The 19,525-nt window shown below is 44.6% G+C and overlaps 1 protein-coding gene across 4 annotated transcripts in view; it reads right to left on the bottom strand.

The window, feature by feature from the left end:
- Positions 1-4,784: 4,784 nt before the first annotated feature.
- LOC119387683 (tyrosine-protein phosphatase non-receptor type 4) overlaps positions 4,785-19,525 on the bottom strand; it is a 253,973-nt gene continuing 239,232 nt past the window's right edge. For all 4 annotated transcript variants that reach the window (XM_037655156.2, XM_037655157.2, XM_037655152.2 and 1 more), the window contains exons 23-27: positions 19,089-19,157; positions 16,114-16,398; positions 10,088-10,133; positions 9,957-9,990; positions 4,785-9,613 (exon numbers count right to left, since the gene is read on the bottom strand). In XM_037655156.2, coding sequence (XP_037511084.1) covers positions 9,592-9,613; positions 9,957-9,990; positions 10,088-10,133; positions 16,114-16,398; positions 19,089-19,157 — 456 coding nt within the window. In that variant the 3' untranslated portion in view covers positions 4,785-9,591. The remainder of the gene's footprint in view (positions 9,614-9,956; positions 9,991-10,087; positions 10,134-16,113; positions 16,399-19,088; positions 19,158-19,525) is intronic.

A 19,525-nucleotide genomic window follows, 5' to 3' on the forward strand; every position in this document is an offset into this window, starting at 1 on the left:
ATACATTTTATGCCTTAAAGCAAAGAGCAGTTTGAGGTGGTTGCAATAATCCTACAAGCTATGTGAAGCTAATTTCTTCATGAAAAAGAGTCATTGAACTTTGCTCAGTTTGAGTGCACAGTGTACCCTCATATTAAGCTGAAAGCACAAATGAACAGAACACAGTCAAAATACATGCCACGCCTTGTTGCTTAGCTTGCAATGTCTTCAGCATGCATAACAAGTTGATGAACATATTGAGACAGATGTGCATTCAAGTGGATGTAGAAGCACAGTGCATGAAGTACAATGACACACGGTTTGATGAAACTTAATTAAAGGGACCCTGAAATGGTTTTTCAAATTTTGTCAGTGTTTAGGCTACAGCTGTGGGCAATTATATGAGTGGAAAAACAGTGCTAAAAGAACGGGACGAGAAAGGAAGCAGACCACAGCGCTAACAACCAAATGTGTTTATTCTTCCAGTCAGCATATATATGCCGACTGGAAGAATAAACACATTTGGTTAGTCAGCACCGTGGTCTGCGTCCTTTCTCGTCCCGTTCTTTTAGCGCTGTTTTTCCACTTGTAATCATGAGCCAACCAGCCCAAATGCGTACCCTACTGCAGGACAATTATATATGTATACCGTCCTTCTCGCCACTGCTTTGCCTCCTCGACTCATCGAACAGCCAGCTGTCACTGGCGACTGCAGCGCACTCAACGAGTTGAACTGTGCTGCCGTCTTTGTGGCCACCGCAAGCAACACCGGCAGCCTACTACACTGTATCCCTATGGGCAACACAGACAAAGCGCGTGAAGTGGTTGAGATCTGCTCCGCAAGGTGCTGCCACACTAACAGCTGTTCTTATCTTATTCTCCTCTATGGCGAAAATCTGTAAAGACCGAGAAATATGCGGACAAGCAAAAAGTATCTGAGAACGATCACCGATAAGAGTAAACTCTTGCAGTATGGTTGTGTCTTGACGGGTGAACTTACAGCCATAGATATGTGGATCCTGGCGTTGACTGGATAGCGAGACCCCAATGCGCACTGCAGCGACTCAGCTCGCCAGATGCCTTAAATGCTTTTTACGATGTCGCAGCTTTACAAGTCACCCATCGCTAAATTTGTGGCGCACAATGCAGTCTGGGCAATTCATTGTGTCCATAAAAAAGGAAACCTTGAGATACAGTGTTGTGCAGCTCACGTCAACACGGAGCACGTTGTAACACAGGCAGATGACGCTCGCTGTCCGTCAGAGGTTTGGTGACGTAGACTGAACATATCCTATCACATCAATTGTCGGTGCTACGTAATGTGGAACAATGCTATGCAAGGAGGACGCGGGAAGTTTAAAACTCGTTCACCTGAGCCGCTACGATCTGTAGCGATTCACATGTTTAAGTCTTGTAATAAATTACACAGTTGGGGCAGCGAGCTTAAATCGCTCTGCAAATAATTCTTAGGACTTGCTTTACTGGCTCATTGCGTTTACACAAAATCGTCAAAACTATTTCAGGATCCCTTTAAACAAACTATCCAGGCCAGCATAACGTAGCAAAGTCCCCATTGTGATAACGTTTTGACACCCTGATGTAAAATCCATACTTTAGCTAAACCTTGCAATAACTTACTCAACGAATTTCCCACAAGGACACATGCGTTGAATTTTTCACCTTATTAAAAAAAAAACGCTTTCAGGTTGATACAATGAACACTTACACCCTGTCTCAGTAGTCCTTTGCAGCACTGTGTAAGCTGTAGGACTACTTATTAATAATTGTTGGGGTTTAACATCCCAAAACCACCATATGATTATGAGGGATGCTGTAGTGAAGGGCTAAGGAAATTTTGACCATCTGGCGTTCTTTACCGTGCTCCTATATCTAAGTACACTGGCCTCTAGCATTTCGCCTTCATCGAAATGCGGTCACGGCGGCTGAGACTCAATCCTGCGACTTTCGGGTCAGGAGTCGAGCACCGTAACCACTAGACCACCGTGGTGGTTCAGCAGGACTACTTCGCCATAAGAAGAGCGAAGCCCCACAATATGTGTTCAATCACAACCATTAATGTAGCCAGTAGTTTATTTCAGAGGGGGGGGGTGTTCAGCCGTACCTTATGTAGGTTCGTGCATGCATTTGTATGTGTGCGTGTATATATACACATGTAAAATAGAAAAATCTCCAGGGTGTTTGAACCCCTACTCCCCTGGCTACACCACTGATCACAACACATAGTCTTTTTATGTCTCTTTACTGTGCTGTCTATACTTGTACCCAAGGGCGCTGGCAGGATTTTGTCTTGGGGGGGTGGAGGTGGGGGTGCAAGCCCATGTTGCATCGCGTCTGGAGGAAGGGGGAGCGCTGGTGTAGATTGGGTTGGGGGCAAGTGCCTCTTTTGCACCCCCCGCCGATGCGTATGCTTGCATCCATGGTGTGTTTCTGATGCAACAGATTTTTTGCACCATAATCATCAGCTGCGGTACTAAGGACGTGATGGTGAGGCTATGCTTTATCTGTACTCTTTCTCAGAAGTGCCCTGGAGCCCCTTCAGACAACGGTAGGGGACATAAGTTCCTCCACATAGTATGTTTAACAGTGCCACATTGTCCACTCAGCATATACAGTAAGCGCCAGTTGCCTGGCAATATCTTGACCTACCATACTAGAGCTCAGTAGTGAATTAATCATTCAGTGAATAACACGGCTTTTTAAGTGTGTCGCATCGTCAGCACATCACCAATGCTAATGCTGTTGCTCCATCTGCCAAGTTAAAATGAAACCATTTTAACAGCTCGGCGCTGCCATTGTATGCCTAGCAGCATTGACACAAACACTCGATCTCAATAAAAACATCAAAGCACACCTGAGGCTTTCTCCTCAGTGAGAGATGACATTAAGCTATGGCTGAGTTTAGCAGTTATTTCTTGCTGTCGAGGCAGTGAGCAAATGGGAAGTGAGAGTTTGGTTAAAGCGCACGATTCGGTGCGGTTGCATCTGCATGGGTACTGCCACGTAGCTATGTAAACACAATTACTCGCAGTGGCAGCTGCAACTGACATGAAATTTATATTATGCGAGATACAGTGCTCGTAAAATTAAATGCATCATTTTAAGGTTAAGTAATGCCCGTACCTTCACTTCCACCATCTTCAGTCTATGTCACATTGGCGTAATATTAGCTCATACACTAACATCACAGCCAACATCACCTCAAGTGACCACATTCACGGTGACATGACGTGGCTACCTTGAGGAACTGCGTATACCAGTTGGCATACTTGAAGATTTGGTGTCACGTTTCATTCCGTGAACACTGTACATGTGAAGCTGGCCTAACATATTGCGTACCGCTGCAACCTATCACATACCCAACAAACCTATCTTTCAATCCTGCCAAAAACCAGGCAGTTACATCCGAAATTATGCTCTGCTGCATCAGTGTATAACTTGTGCATACCCCGTAGCTTTGCCACTGCTTCCAATTAAGGTACCTGTGAAATGGAGTATAGTTAAGAATGAAGATTTACTGATCATATTGTGCCGATTTGGCTGAGATGTGGAGTTGCGGGATTGTGCATGCAACTGGTTTGCATGAGCAGTTCAAAGTTTCTGTGTGCTGTTGGCCACCTGGTCTCTTAGTCAACAATTATACATGCATTCTAACATTATTTCCTCACAGAAAACCCTTCAAATGAGGTCAATGGGTTCTACACACTCTGGAGCTCCGGTGCACACAGCATGTGGCATACATTGGTTGAAGGAGTGCAGGGTTTCTGGTACAAAGATACACATGCTGTACATGCTGCACCTTTCAACTGCCACCACGATAATCTGCAACACTCGCGTAACCAAGAAAACATGTTTCATAATGACTCATTTAGTATTTTTCACTGTCTGTGCTTTTCTTGATTAGCACTGGGAATGCCATGACAACTGAGATTGGGCACTTTGCAAAGGCTGATAATGGAGGGTGACATCGACAGTTACAAATTACGACCACTGTTCATGTTTTTAGAGATTTCCTTAGTAATAATCATTTCTTGATGATGCTGGCGGGGCACTTCCAATATCCAATTCAGCACAATGCCTGTAGCTGGATGCCAGCAAGAAGTACAGATGCTTTCTTTTTTATGTGTACAGCCATAAGCAACTTCTGGCTCGTAGTGCTCTGCTGGCACACTCATGAAACAATACAACCAGTGTTTCTACCAGTGCACAGCAGCTGCTTTAAATGACGCAGTCATCTCACTGGTCATGATATGGCAAGTTTTGCTGCATGGCGATAAGTCTCCTCATGTATGTCTGGCAAGTGACCATGACTACAAAAGCTGTTGGAACTTTTTGGGCCATGAAATGAGCAAGAATAAGGTTTTGCCACGACTCGACTATACAACCAACAAATGGTAGGCCCAGAATGGTGCTTGCACAAATATAGCCAGAATGGTGCTTGCACAAATAAATATAAACTGTTTTGTTTGCTTTTAGGTTGTATACAGACATGAGAACTTCAGTTCCTCAGAATCCCGTTCCACTATATTTCAGAAGCCTTCATGGAATGCTGCTATTTTCTTGTAGCAACCAATTTTACGATGCTAATGCATTTTCTCACTTAATCCTTTGAACTTCAGCAGTGTTCAAAGAAACAGACCGCTCACGCTATCGATGGGATCATCGAAGAGTGGTCAATGATAATATGATAAGACTAAAGATAATTAGCCATATGTATGTATCACAATAAAACAGTGCCCGAATTGGACGTGTCAAGAGTGTCCATGTAACAGAAGAACAGCAGTATGTTTTGTGTAACGTCTTTAATTTCTTTCTCCTCTTTGCATCACTTAGAACGCTGTGGCATTTTAATATCCTCGAGGAGTGGACGTCTGTTCAAGATGGCCACAATTTTAAAAGCAGGCTTTTAGGTCGCTAAAGAGAAGACACAAAGATGAAGTCGTACATCACGCTCTGCTGTAAGAAGTAGTCATATGCACACACATACACAGTCATACAAAGCAAATATATACAGGATGCACTAGTTTGGACAGGAAAATACGCAATGTACACATACACTAAACAACAATGGTTCACACACGCCTTGTAGACAAGTTGGCAAACGTTTTGTTGGCTCTGTATCAACATCCCCCAAAAAAGGGCTTTTTTTTTTCTTTGCCTCCGACTGTGGCTGCTCATACACCAAGTACAAAACACGTTGATGGCAGTGGTACAGATATGTGGCTACAGAAACCAGTGCACCATTATTAAAAGGTCTTATGTTTCCTTATTTGAATTTCCAATGCGGGCACTCTCCTTTCTTTTGGCTAGATGCAGTCAATGAGAACCGGCAGTAGTACTTGCTACATTAGCTTCATAAAAGCACAGCTCATTACACTGGTTGCTCTATCTACTATATTTTCTTTTTGTAAAAATTCATGGCCAAGCCAACGGCCCTGTTTGAGAACTTCGACGCTACAGTCTGCTACATTGAAAGCTAGGACAGGGGTCGTTCAGGGAAAGTCACATCGAGACGACACTGAGAACACTGGTCCAAAATAGACTGCCTAGACTTCTTGTCCCCGTATGCCTAGTGGAACACAGTATTACAAAGTCGGTCTTCCAACACTGTCATTCCTGCAACATTTTACAGACAACAGAGAAGCAAAGGAGTGTGGACAGCCATGTGTACGTGATGCGAGAAAAAACAAATGGATGGACTTGGAAATATAGGACGAAATGTGGCATTAACCCAAACAGTGAATAGTGCACATTCGTGGCCTTTACTGCGCAAGCACAGAGAAGCATAATAATAACTTATTTATATTAAAAACTCAAGTTTTCACCGGGAATGATAAAAATATGCAAATTGAATCCATCTTGTCTCAATTCATTGACGGCAAGTGCACGAAAAAAATAGAGGGGTGTCGTGGGGGGGGGGGGGGGAGGCTGGCTGGATCAGACGGGCTTTGTGTCAACAGCACTAGATTTCTTAATGCATTAAAGAACCTTCTATGTCTTAAATCCAGTACTGTAGTGTAATGATACTAATGAAAACTGGCAAATGCCATGCACACTAAAATATACGATAGCAAATGACGAAGCTAACGCAGGTGCTCTTTCATATAAGAAGCCCAAGAAAAATCTTGAACAGGACTTACAAGTTTTAAAGTTTGATGTGTGTTAATATTCACATTTCTTTGTGCCAATAACATCCATATCGTCGCATAAGAGGTGTGGAATATTGGTGTTCCGTGGAAACTGCCAATACATGTACAATTTATCAGTATACCTTCATCCAATCGCACCAGCAGACTACCTCTTGGTTCCAAGGGCAAAGCCACCCTTAGTTCATATATAAAACTCCTTATGCCAATAGGCACTATTAAAAAAACAAACAAAAAACAAACCCTTTGACATATCACATGTGAGGTGCTTCCCCACATACCGGTATCGGCACATGCGTGGTTGAGCCTCATGGGGCCACAGTAATTTGTACAATGCCACACAAACCAAGGCATCCTACATCTAATTTCATCTGACAATACAAACATACAATTGCCTGCCTCTATTGAGCGCATTTTCATTTTTGGCCAATGGTACAAGCACCAATACATTGCAGAGCACTGAAAATGCAGCCAATTCACAGAAACTTAGATGTTGGCCTATAGTAGAGATTAGTTGACTGAGACCAGATGGGGAAAATACGGCTACCATTTAGATTTATGCCACTCTGTGCACTGACAGCTATGTATATATGATGGCCCAACAGACTCCAGTTAATATTAACAAGAATCTGTGCTCTCTAGGAACTCCACAAAATGCAAGCCGAGTGTAATCACAAAATTTAGTAATCTTTCTATGCAGCAAATATGAATCACTATTCAGTGATTCATATTTCAGTGGCTTCCTTGACAGGCCCACATCAGCATGCGATGCGATTGAAACCGCATCACACCCACAGCCACAGGCTTCACACATGCTGCAGTTCCTCGCTCACCAACCACGAAAACTCCTGTGGGCCTGACTCTAAATTTAAGGATAGATTGATCTTTCTACAGCACAAGCTTCTTAGAAGCCAAGAACAGCTATGCACAATGTGCAAGCACTCGCTTACGAGTGGCAGGCGTCAATTTATGAAACACCAGCTGCCTGTACTGCTACCGGTGTAGCCTGTAGAAGACCATTGGCCAGAAAGCATTCTTTTTTGAAGGAAACAAACATAGTCAATTAGGAGAACTTGCGTTTGGCCTAGTTGGTGCTTACTGTTACCGCCCGTGTCGTCGTACCTCCCTCTGTCCTCGTCTTTTTTGTGCGGTCAAAATGTCAAACATATTCAAGTTCTCAAAAAAACTAAAAAGGTGCATGTGCATTTGGAAAACGATCGTACTCTTCTGTTAATATTTCTTCCCACTTACTGCGCTAATCAACAGAGCAAACCTGAAGACTAGGAGTGATGCGACGTATCTCTTCGACAGAAGTGGTTAAGCGTCGCATCTTGGGCTTGTCAATTATGTAGTTGCACTTCCTCCCCACCACGAAATGTGCCGTCTGTAAGCAGAAATGCAGCCAAACATAACAAAACGCATATTTGTACTTGTTTGTGCTGATTTAGACCATCTTTCTGTCGCACAGGGTACGCATGTTAAGCTACGTAACGCAGTACAGGCTTACGTTTTCATCAATTCAATTCTGCCAATACAGTTGTGTCGGATGGTCCTGCGCCAGCTAAGCGCTGAATGCAACGTGTAACTACACTAACCCTTGGCAGTGGATTAATTAGCTGCACTGAAGCAGCTACTAATGTGCCACTGGATGTGAAATACTAGTGAATTCAATCAGAGAACTTATTACGACAGCCAATGGGTGCTGAACAGATCCCACCACTGTGAGTTCACAAGTTTGATAGCTGACCTTTTTTCAACGGACGACTACTGCAGTCAACACTGAGATGGTGGAGAAATGCGGCAGAAGGTCTGCTCGGCAAAGAAGAATACAGGGAAGGAAAATGGGGAGCGGAGAAATGGAACAGCCTTTATGGCACTAAGAGGAGCAGACATTGCAGGTACGATACAGTGATATCCAGCCTGCTTTTGGTAGGGCAGGAGATCTAAAGCCATTTCCATTGATAATCCTTGGATCATCAGTGAAAGTGTGCGCTCTGTAAGCACCACGCTGATTGGCAGAGGAAACAAAGTGATGAGGATACTCCCCAGCACAGCCTACCAATAAGAGCTGACGTGGCAAGAGGGTTGTCCTCGCAGAAGCAGATTTTTGAAGCTGGCACGGAGTCTCGATCCATACTTCTTGTTGCAACATTCACGAGTTCTCATCACAATCTAATTTCCCACATCGTCACTCACACGATTTCTTCACTAATAATTCCATCAGAGCAACGGCAGAGCAGAGAAGTACTACCACAAGGGCTGCTAGCTTTGAACCGTTTTAATTTTTGTCACTAATAAGTATATGTGTAGAAGGAGAGTTTAAATATTTATGGAGATTGCTAGCCCGTACGAGAGTGTCGGATCGTGAAAGACGTTCCGACACACAGAGCAGCTGGACGCTGCATGCTTAGTATGAGCAGTTCTGCATCTCTGGTGTTATTTTGTAGCAGCTATGACAGCAAGGACTCTTCCATGCAGTTTTCTTCGACCGACATAACATGACACTGCCACACTACCAGCATACAAGTAAATAGACTCACTTGTGTTCACATGATGCTGCATGCGCCACCGTAGTGTTTACGCTGAACACTGCTGTATATTTTGCTGCCCTCTTTACGTATGTCGAAAAATTACAATTTTCAGCTACCAACACCACTTGTTTATACCGGGAAGAAGTCCAACAGTGTGGCACTTCGATGAGAAAAGGAAGAAAATGACGAAACAAAAACTGGTGGTCTCTTTGTTGAAATAAAAATGGCGAAGAGTGGGAGGGGGGTGGGGGGTCTAGCTTTCCTTCTATCACATCAATGTGGACACTGATACCGAGAAACCAGAAGGAATGAAGGGACGGTAACAAGGTTTCCAAACATTTATCTACAATGACAAAGTTCACACCGTTATGTACAAAAAAAAAAAAAAACATCCTAGAAAGGGCACTATAAAAATACAGCAGCTGCAGCAGCAGCAAGACAGCAACATTTGCACAGTCTCTTCGCGATGGCGTGCAGAATACATGACGAGGATTCACTGGGAAAAAGCGGTGACACTCGCGCCGTCACACGTAATGTAAAAATGGTTCACGTGATGTAGGAGGGACATTCGTCAGCGTACGCACACACTTAGATGCAGCAAGTGGCGGCAGCGACGGCAGTGAGACGTTTCGCGTTGCTCTCAATGCACAGCTGCCGCGTACACAGCGTGTTGTTGTTGCCAGTTCTTGCCAAGCTTCCTCGTGCAAGTTTAGGGGTTCTCTAAATTCCACAGTCCACAAGCTTCATACTTGTAGCGGTGCTGCCGTGTGGTAGAAATGGTGGGCCTTGTGAAACGAAAGCACGAAAAGAGGATGAACGTGGCAAAACGAGGACCAGCGCTGCACTTGTGTCCAGTGATGAACGAGTCCTTGCATTCTGGCACAGGCCGACAGAAGATGCGTTGGTTTGTCCTTTCATCAGACGGTGGTTGTTAAGCATCTGCAAGAATAAAAAGATGCAATCTAAGCTCGATTGATTGTTCGGTAAATGCTTGACAAGAAACCTTTAACGATGTGCTTGATAAAGAAAAAATATGGAAGACTACACCTACGAAATGGCATCAGAACAATAGAGTGGGTTCATCACCCCTTTCTTAGATCTAAGTTTGCTGCAGCTTGAAAAGCAAGACTGTAGAAAAGCTTACTGAGAAGTACCTCAGTAAAATAAAAAAAAAAGCTGCTAGGCATAAAAATTTGTTTAATGCATTAATACAATTGTGAAACAGCCTGTTAACAATAATAGTTGTAGCAACCTAACTGGTCATTGGTGAAATATTCCTTACCTCTGGTACTCAGGCAAAGGCTTGACAACACCATCTGTGAAAAAAGGAAGTGTGTAAGCCACTTGGATTGTGTGATTTAATAAAGGAGACAAAGAAACGGTCAAGAGAATATAAAAAAATAGCTGCCTTACCATTGTACACCTTGAGGATAGCCTCACAAACAAACTTGTACTGACTCTGCAAGAGCACAGAAAGTTCATATGTTAGTAAATTACAAAGCAAAAAAACGGGCACAGGCTTTAGGTTGATGCATCTCAGGCATCAGTATTTTTTTTATTATACGTACATATACTAAAATCATACTAAAAGCATAAAGGGGAAGTTGTATTCGTAGTTGTTAATCGAGGTGTCAGAGTTATAAGATAAAATGAAATTAAGGTGGACAAAGAAACAACTTTCACTGGTAAGAGCAAAATCTGCCTCCTCCTGTGGAGGTTGTTGACAAGAATTGCAAAACTACTGACAGAACCTTAAAAAATGAACTGTTGCAGTACTAATCTCATGGAGAAGTTTCGTAGCACAGCACAATCTTACTATATGGAACCTGAATGAACAGGAAAAATATGTTCCGTTTAATAGGAACTTCGTTTACTGAGAAATAATTACAGGGGTGCAGTACTCAAGTAGAAATCCTACCAAATTATAGGCAGTTCCGTGTACCATTTTCCATTTACCCTGATTTTCATTTACCGAGATCCCACTGTACTATGAAAGGTGCTACCAATGGTAACAAGTGACAGCTCTTTTACACTATTTATATATTCAATATGCGCTTGAAATATTTTTTAAAATCCACCAAAAATGCTCCCGATGACATGAATAGTTTCAAGGAACTACAGTAGAAACCCGTGTTAACAAAATCCCGAGGGAATGAAATTCTCACTGCGACGAAATATCTTCGGAGCACCAGCGAACGCCCATAGGAGTCAATGCATTTCGTAACTCGCGACTACGAAAGATATTCATACTGCAGTCCCTCATTAACGAAATTTTTGAAACACGAGTGCGCAAATAATCTACTCTCGCAACATTAACTACATTCGAAAACTGCTGAAATGCATTCATGCTACACTTAAATTGTGCAAAACTATCGCTACAGCGCACTTGAGAAGCAGCCGCAATCATAGTTTACAAAAAAACAAAGCTGGCGACAATGATGATGATGATGGCTTGCCGAAACACCTGCTCGTTATCGCGGACTACGTAGCCAAATCCACATTCCTCGTGGAGTTTCGTTCACTGGCTTGGCTCTGTGCTTGGATTTGTCGGCCACACATGTGACCATGTGCGCAAATCCGCACATGGTCGCGTGTGTGGAGCCATTTGTGGAGCGTTTGCTTGGTCGCTTGGTGCAACATGAACTGTGTGCTGCGATTGCTTCGTCCGATTTCGCTGCCTGCGAAGATGCCGCCTCCAACGAAAAAGCGGAAGTTCATCACGCTGGAAGATAAGGCTGTAATCATCAGTGAGGTGGAAAAGGGCAGGAAAAAAATGGACATCGTCGAAGAATTCGGCGTTGCGTACAGCTCGCTGTCCACGATTCTGCGCTGATCCGCGCTGATCCAGTGGAGCCGGAAGAAGGTTCGCCTGTAGGCGCACTTGATGACGGTACTGGTGACAGCGGAGTGCCTCCGTCACTGACCAGTACATGGGGCGAACTTTGTGCCGTGGCAAACAAGATTCCCGATTGAAAGGCATGAAATTGCTGCATGGTAAGGCCCGCCAAAGCAAACTTACTGACTTTTGGAAATAAAATGTGTTTTTTGTAAATTCCATGTCTTTTCTGCCGCATTCTCGCGCCAACGAAATTCCCGCAAGAGCAAAATTTTCTGCTTTCCCCGCCGATTTCGTTATTGCGGGTTTCAACTGTACTCATACATTCAAATCTCGATATAACGAACATGGGTATAATGTAGGCTTGTGCGAATATTCGAGCGCTTCGAATATTCGAACGAATATTACAGTATTCGAATCCGCTTCGAAACGAATTTAAATTTTGGGAAATTTCGAAGTATTCGAGATGAACGAATAGACATACTATATAAACCGCATGTAGCCCCTGTAAAGGTGGTTTCACTGCAGTGGAAGTGTGCTATGCCGTGAATACATCTTTCCAGAAGAAATCTGCACTGCCGCGAAGCCCCACTTCAAATTTGAATTAACGAGGTTTTACTGTATGTTCATTTAAAGTCACTGGGACTGTGAAAAATCTAACTAAGCGGGTTTTCATATTAACCAAACATACAAAAAGTGGGATGCAAGGAACTTTGAATTGCTGCAAGTAATCAGAGGTGGTCGTTTGCTCTTCCTGCTAGTTTGCGGCTACAAGGGTTATGTCTTCCAGCAACACCTGGTCACAATTTTGCCGCTAAACCGGGGAAACGGCGGGCCTCGCTGCTGCCAGCGCAAGAAAAGAAAAAAGAAACAGGAAAAAAAACGGTCTCGTGGTCAACTGAAATGCGCGCCTGCGGAAAAGACGTGCTTCGCTGCAACACAGTGGTGACACGCAGGCAGCATGTCACCTGCTCCTCGCAGCGTAAGCGCGTCATGATGCGACCATTCGCCCATTCTTTCTGGTAAAATAAAGAATTTAATAATGACCAGTGTGACGAAATTCGCGATGTGTTCTGGTTGGAAAAGATGATCATTGAAGTTTTCGAACTGGTTTTCGAAGTAGGCGTTGCAGGCAAGTACTCCGCCAGCAGTGCAAGTGCGCAAATTGCCGAAACAACCGCCAATCGGAGGTTCGCATATATCGCGAATTCCGTCAGACCGCCCTTTATTAATTTCTCTATTTTCCCAGACAGAATGGGTAAATCATGACGCGCTGACGTTGAGAGGAGCATGCGTCATGCTGCCCACGTGTCACTGCTGTGTTGCAGTGAAGCACGTCTTCTTTTCCGCAGGCGCACATTTCAGGTGATCACGAGACTGCCTTTTGTTTAGTTTTTTTTTCTTGCGCTGGCAGCAGCGAGGCTGGGATGCTTCACTTGTCACTCATTAGTATCGCTACACTGCATTGCCTTGTGGCTCCTAAGGGCCATCGTTTCTGCGGATTTGCGGCTAAATCGGGATCGGGGAATTGGCACATGGCACCCAAAGTTTCTGAATTAACCGGGCTGGTACTGACCGCCGCTTGACGTTATCCACTCAAAATTACATTGCAAAATATGGGGCCAAGGAAATCCTTCTAATTATGCGGGATTTCGAAATAACAGAATTCGAATTAATGAGGTTTTACTGTATTACCCGCACATCGATGCATAAGTTTTTAAGTTTAAAAGCTTGTTATACCGGCTTATATGCTCTAAGTATAGTAAAATTTAAAACATAACATATTTTACAGGTTATCACTTACATTCTACCGAAAGTCAAATCCTGCTATTACTCAAAGTTGTTTCCACTTCCCTTTGAACCAAAAAGAATGACGTATGCATATGCCTCATTTCAACTTTAAAAACATCGCGCTGGTTAGTTAGGTCATGACAAATATGCCCATTTTTATTTATAATATGTGATATAAACTATTCGAATTCGCTTCGAAATTCGCTTCGAATTCGCTTCGGACGTAAAATTTACTATTCGCACAAGCCTAGTACAGTCAAATCTCGTTACAACGAACACCACATTAACGAACATTTCAAATTAACGAACTTTTAAGAAATCCCGTGCCGACTGCTTATAGTTTCAATGTAAAAATATTTCACTACTACGAACTTCAGAATAACGAACATTTCAGAATAACGATCGTTATTTAATTCCCATGTAATCTTAACAACACCTCAGTACTACGAACTTATATCCCGAAATGCGAGGATTCTTAGATTTCAGTGTATCGGTCATGGCAGTCGGAGCTGTAAGGTAGCAGACGACGCAGCGCGAAGAGCGGACGCCCTCCCGCTAAAACCTGAGATGGCACGGGAGGAGAAAGACGCGGGCGGGGAACTTTTTTTTTTCCCCTTCGTTGCGGAGGCGACAACGCATCAGGTTTTGTAAAGGCCCAACCGCATGCATAGCACGCGACTTTCGAGCGAAGGCGACTGCGACAAACGGGCTCCGTCGCGCTGCTCGATTGAAAACTATTGCGCGCACGCAGGCAAATTACGAAAAAGAATTACAGAGTAGACGAATGACATGCCAAATTTATTACTGTCTTGTTTGAGATAAAGATGCCATAAAAGCGTTTCGGGACTTCCTTTTTTCGCAATCTTATGTTTAACCGCGGCAGTAGTATCTGCTGTGATCCCATGGGGCGCCCGGAAGCGTACGCTGCCTACGCTACGTCGCACTTTTTTGTAAACAGCGTTATGTCGGGGTTAGTCCACGAGGCGCATCTCGACAACGTTTCCTCTTGCTGTCATAGAACGTTTAAGAAAAGCCGCAGCGCCTCACATCGTTGCTTCGCAGGGAGAAGGGCTACCTCACACGACGACGATGTTGACATTGCAGCAAGCTACCACCAATGCAGCAAGCTACCACCGAAACATCAAAACGAACCGTCGATCATAAATAACGACAAAATACGGCCGCTGCCTCGCTCTCCGCGTGAGATGGGGCTGTAAATAAGGTAGTCTATAACTTGCATTCCTTGAAGTACGCGCCGATTGGAAGCATCACGAGCAAATTGCAACCGAAGCAAGGGTCAGAGATGCTGCCATGTTGTTGGATATCGCTCACTTCCGGGCGACAAGCGATGTTTTCTGGCTTTCCAGAAACCTGGGATGCTATCGCGGAACGATTCTATTTCAGATTCCAATGCCTTTCGTGCTTTTCGCGCTTGGCCAGTGGTCAGAACGACGGTCCGTCCGCGTTATCAGCGCGATCAGCCAGCCGTGTGGAATCGGAAATAGCATCGTTTCGCGATTGCAACCCTGCGACAAGCGACGGCGATGGATGGCCCTCCGCGACAGCAAATCCTGTCGGCCGTCGCTCGAAACTCGCGTGCATGCAGCTGGGCCTTAAAGGATTGCAGCGATGACATGGACGACGATGTCACGGTAGCACCCGAAGATCGCGACGAGTCCGTGTCGGCCACAGATGCGTTGGACTACTTGAGGAAACTCCGCATATTCATAGAAAAAAGCGGAACAGCGACCGAAGCGGCGGATAAAAATGCGGACGGTCTAGAATCGTTCGTGACGCAGAGTTTGTGCTGCACCCGTCAAAAAAACGATCACGGACTATTTCAAATAAACGTGCCTTGTCTGACGTTCACGTGTGCATTGTTGTGAGAAACGAGTTCAAGGACGTACCGTTGCAAAGGTAGGACGTTTGCGTTACTGAAATTCTATTGTTATGGTAAATTTTTGGGCTTTCACTATAACGACCTTTCAGAATAACGGACATTTTTCCGCGGTCCCCTGAAGTTCGTTATACCGAGATTTCACTGTATAATGAAATATCGGTTATAACGAAGTATATATGAAGAATATTCTTGCAATAGACACAGTGTTAGGAATATACATTTATAATGAATTTTCGGATATAACGATATAATTTTCGTGTAAGATGTAACTTCGTTATAATGAGGTTTGAGTATATGTACCCAATACTAAATTTACAAATTGCTTTGAATCAGAAGAGGGTGTGCCACATGGCTATTATCAGTGACTTGATGTGGGAACTAACCTTCATTCTTGCTTTTGCCTTGCTTCTATGCGCACTTTGTACAACCACCTTGATATCAGCACATTATATACTGCCAGTGGAGAATTCTTGGTTTTCCTCTCAGAACTACTCCTCGTTTTCTAATTTGCTTCATATGAATTTTGTAGTCGCACTCTTCAGTCTTAATTATTCTAACTACTGCAGCATTGAACTCTTTGAAAGGTGAAATATGGTGAACAGATGTGAGTTATTATCAGATTAACACTCTTTGGGAGCTTTTGACAATGTGTACACAGTATTTCTAGTCTCCAGTTTTGTAACAGCGGCTCTTATCTCAAACACAGAAAATGTCTCAATAGTGTTGATTACGTAGATATTTCTAATAAAGATTCGACTGTTCTTTTTCTCGCTGGAACTATCACATTTCATATCAAAAGTGTGAAACAAGTGCAATGTTCTAGGTTTACTGTTTTTAACTTGTTGTGATTAAATGTGTCTTAACATGCAAGCATAGCTATGGTTAGGAACAGCATTAGGGCAAAATACTCACAGAGGTCTGGATGAGCATAGCCCGCTGATCCCGCATGTCACGCGTGAGGTCCAGCGGGTAGACAGGCTCATTGGCTTCGATGAGGCACATGGCAGTCTCCATGAGGATGAGGACGCCCGTGCGGCCGATGCCCGCGCTGCAGTGCACCACGGTGGGCTCCACCATGCCATCTCTGCTTCTCCGGACACGTTGCACGAACCCCAGGAACTCCGAGGCCTCTTCGGGCACTCCGTGATCTGGCCACGCTAAGTATTGCATGTGGGTGATGTGCCGCTCCTCCCGGTTCTGCACAACAGTTTTGGTGAGACACTGGGAACTTCTTTGAAAGGAAGGAGAAGCAGAGGAGACACTACTTTGCTGTAATGTTCTGAAGAATGCTAGCCAATATTTTGGGTGGAGACAAGGTTCCGCAACTTCACGTATTTTGCAGAAACATTTGTATGCCATGAGGGCCTCCTGCCATATGACACCAACTATTCCAAAGACTTCTGCTTACCGTAATTTCGCGCGTATAACCCGCACCAAAAACCCGAAAATTTCAGTGGCAAAGTAGGGGTGCGGATAATACGCGGGGGTTTTCCTATAGTGCTGCTTCACAGCAATACGTATTGTGCCGTGAAGCCGCTTTACAGTGTAGCGAAGGCTACGGAGGCGGTTTCCGCAAATTCGTGTTGCTCCGCAAGTAGTACGGCAGCTTGCGGCCGATTTCGGTTTCGCTTGCTTGCATCGTTGAAGCGTTTAGAAAAACGTTCGGGGAAAGACATTTCGATTGTTCAGTGTAAACCTCACTGTCACATTACAAGTATATTTTTTTGGATGTTTGCGGCCGCACAGTGACCCTCCAACCATCCTCCACCACCCTCCACTTGTCCCTACGTCACGGACGCCATGTTTACTTTGGAAAAGGGCTTGCCGAAAAGGTGGTGCTGTCTAAGAAATAGAAAGAAAAGGAAGGCATTTTTGCAAAGTGAACAATACCTGTATCTTACCTACGACTTCCCGCAACTGTTTGAGTTCCATAATAAATAAAGCAGTAGTTATTTTAGCAAGGCAAATGAGATATTATCAGTAAATTTAAGTACTACTTTTTGACGCGGTAGCAGGCATGCATTTCGGTTCTGTTGCTTCCACGGTGCTGTCAACTGTCAAGATAAGTTGTTGCCGAGTGTGAGCTCTCTTTGCCTCGTTGATATCGCTAGTTCTCCACATCTCGACCCGTTCGCCAAGCCTAAGTCGACCTATTCTGTCACCATGAGTAGCGCCCGGCGGCAGTCCTTCACCGCACAGCAAAAGCTTAAGATCATCGCTGTCGCCGAGGAATTCGGAAATCGCGAAGCGGGAAGACGGCACGATGTGGACGAGTCCTGCGTGCGACTGTGGAGAAAGAACAAAGACAGCCTGCAAGCCGCGCACCGCGACCGTAGGTCATTTCGTGGCCCCAAGACCGGCGCCTACCCTGAGCTGGAGGTGCAGCTAGTAAAGTTCATCGAAGATGTGAGAAGCAGGGGTCACGCCGTATCGACCGAGATGGCCCAAGTGGAAGCGCGGCGACTGTCGAGGGAGCTAGGCCTACCTCACAGGTTCCGTGCGAGCCGCGGATGGCTGCACCGCTTTATGAAGAGGCAAGGGCTCTCAATCAGACGGCGGACTACAATATGTCAACGCTTGCCGGCTTCTTACGAGGAGAAGCTGCTCAAGTACCAGAGATATGTAATTGGCCTGCGAAAGCAGCACGATTACATTTTCTCGCAAATCGGCAATGCGGACGAAACTCCTGTTTATTTTGAAATGCCGTTGGACACAACGATTGAGAAGACGGGCAGCAGTTCGGTGAGCGTGCTGACCGGCGGGAACACGAAACTGCGCGTCACAGTACTGCTTTGTGCCCTCGCCGACGGCACGCAACTGCGACCGTACGTCATCTTGAAAAGGAAAACTCTTCCCAAGATTCATTTGCCTGCCGGTGTGGTGGTGCGCGCACACGAGAACGCGTGGATGAACAGTGACTTGTTCGTGGACTGGGTCAAGACGGTATGGGAGAAGAGGCCTGGTGCGATGCTCGCAAAGAGGTCCATGCTCGTTCTTGACTCGTTCCGCGGCCACACAACTGAGGAAGTGAAGGACCGCCTTTCACGCAACGGGACTGACTTAGTTGTTATACCCGGTGGAATGACGTCAATGTTGCAGCCTCTAGATGTGTCGCTTAACAAGCCCTTCAAAGCACATGTCAAGCGCTATTACGCCGAGTGGATGGCCGAAGGCCTCTACGACTTGACGCCGACAGGGCGAGTCCGAAGGCCTGATATTGCCCTATTCTGCAAGTGGATTGTCGAAGCATGGAAGGCCATTCCAGGTGAGATGGTGCGGAAAAGTTTCAAAAAATGCTGCATCACAAACAACATGGATGGAACCGAAGATGACCTTGTGCATAACAGTGAGGACTGCGGCTCAAGTGATAGCTCCAGCGAGAGCAGTGACAGTGAGTGATTGTGACTGGCCTTGCAGGCAGCGTATTCTGCTTGCTAAATAAAGCTTTTTCTGTCTACATATGTGCTTTGTTACCTGAGCAGTAGCTTTTGTACAGCCTTTCCTGTATATCGAATGTGCGGGCAATACGCGAGGATTTTTTTTTTTTCTCGGCGAGCTGGAAGTGGGGGTGCGGATTATACGCAGGGGCGGGTTATACGCGCGAAAATACGGTACGTCTACTTTAGATTATGTCTAACACATTGCAGTGTTGCAGAAAATGGATAGCATTAACACAATACCACTCACATAGGGACAACTGTCACCAACCAGGTCTTTAGTGGCAGAGAGCGAGTAGGAGGCCAGTATTACATGTGCTTCAATGAATCTATGTGATGTTAAATGCAATTCTCGACAGTCCCTATACTACTGCTCTACTTACACGAAGTTAGTAATGTACGCTGCTTCAGCAAAGCTCTTGAGGAAATAACCCAGGAATGACAGCTTACCTGTGTGTTTATGAGGGTGAATTCACGAAAAGCAAAGGATGGTGTTTCTTTCTGCCTTACACAAGACACCTGCACAAAAAAAAAAGGACAACCTCTATTAAAAAGAATGCGAATTCTTCTTGAAAGAAAGAACTGTGTTAGAAAAGAAGTCATGGCATTAGAAGCAACAAAGTGAAGATAATATTTTGCAGTCCTCCTAAGAACTCTTTCTTGTTTAGACATGACGTGATCACCAGATCTGCACTCTCAAACAAATACAATAGATTTAACTAAGGCAGAATACATAATGACATTGCATGTGAAATTCATATACAGTTGCAACTTGCATCCACAACAGCTGAAGCAACTTTCTGCTATACAAAGGGTTCGCATTATCCTGACTAAAAAGAAGACTGTGATGACCAACAAATTCCACGTGCACTGTGTGATTAGAACTG

Source organism: Rhipicephalus sanguineus, chromosome 3, assembly GCF_013339695.2.
Source record: "Rhipicephalus sanguineus isolate Rsan-2018 chromosome 3, BIME_Rsan_1.4, whole genome shotgun sequence".
Lineage (NCBI taxonomy): Eukaryota > Metazoa > Arthropoda > Arachnida > Ixodida > Ixodidae > Rhipicephalus > Rhipicephalus sanguineus.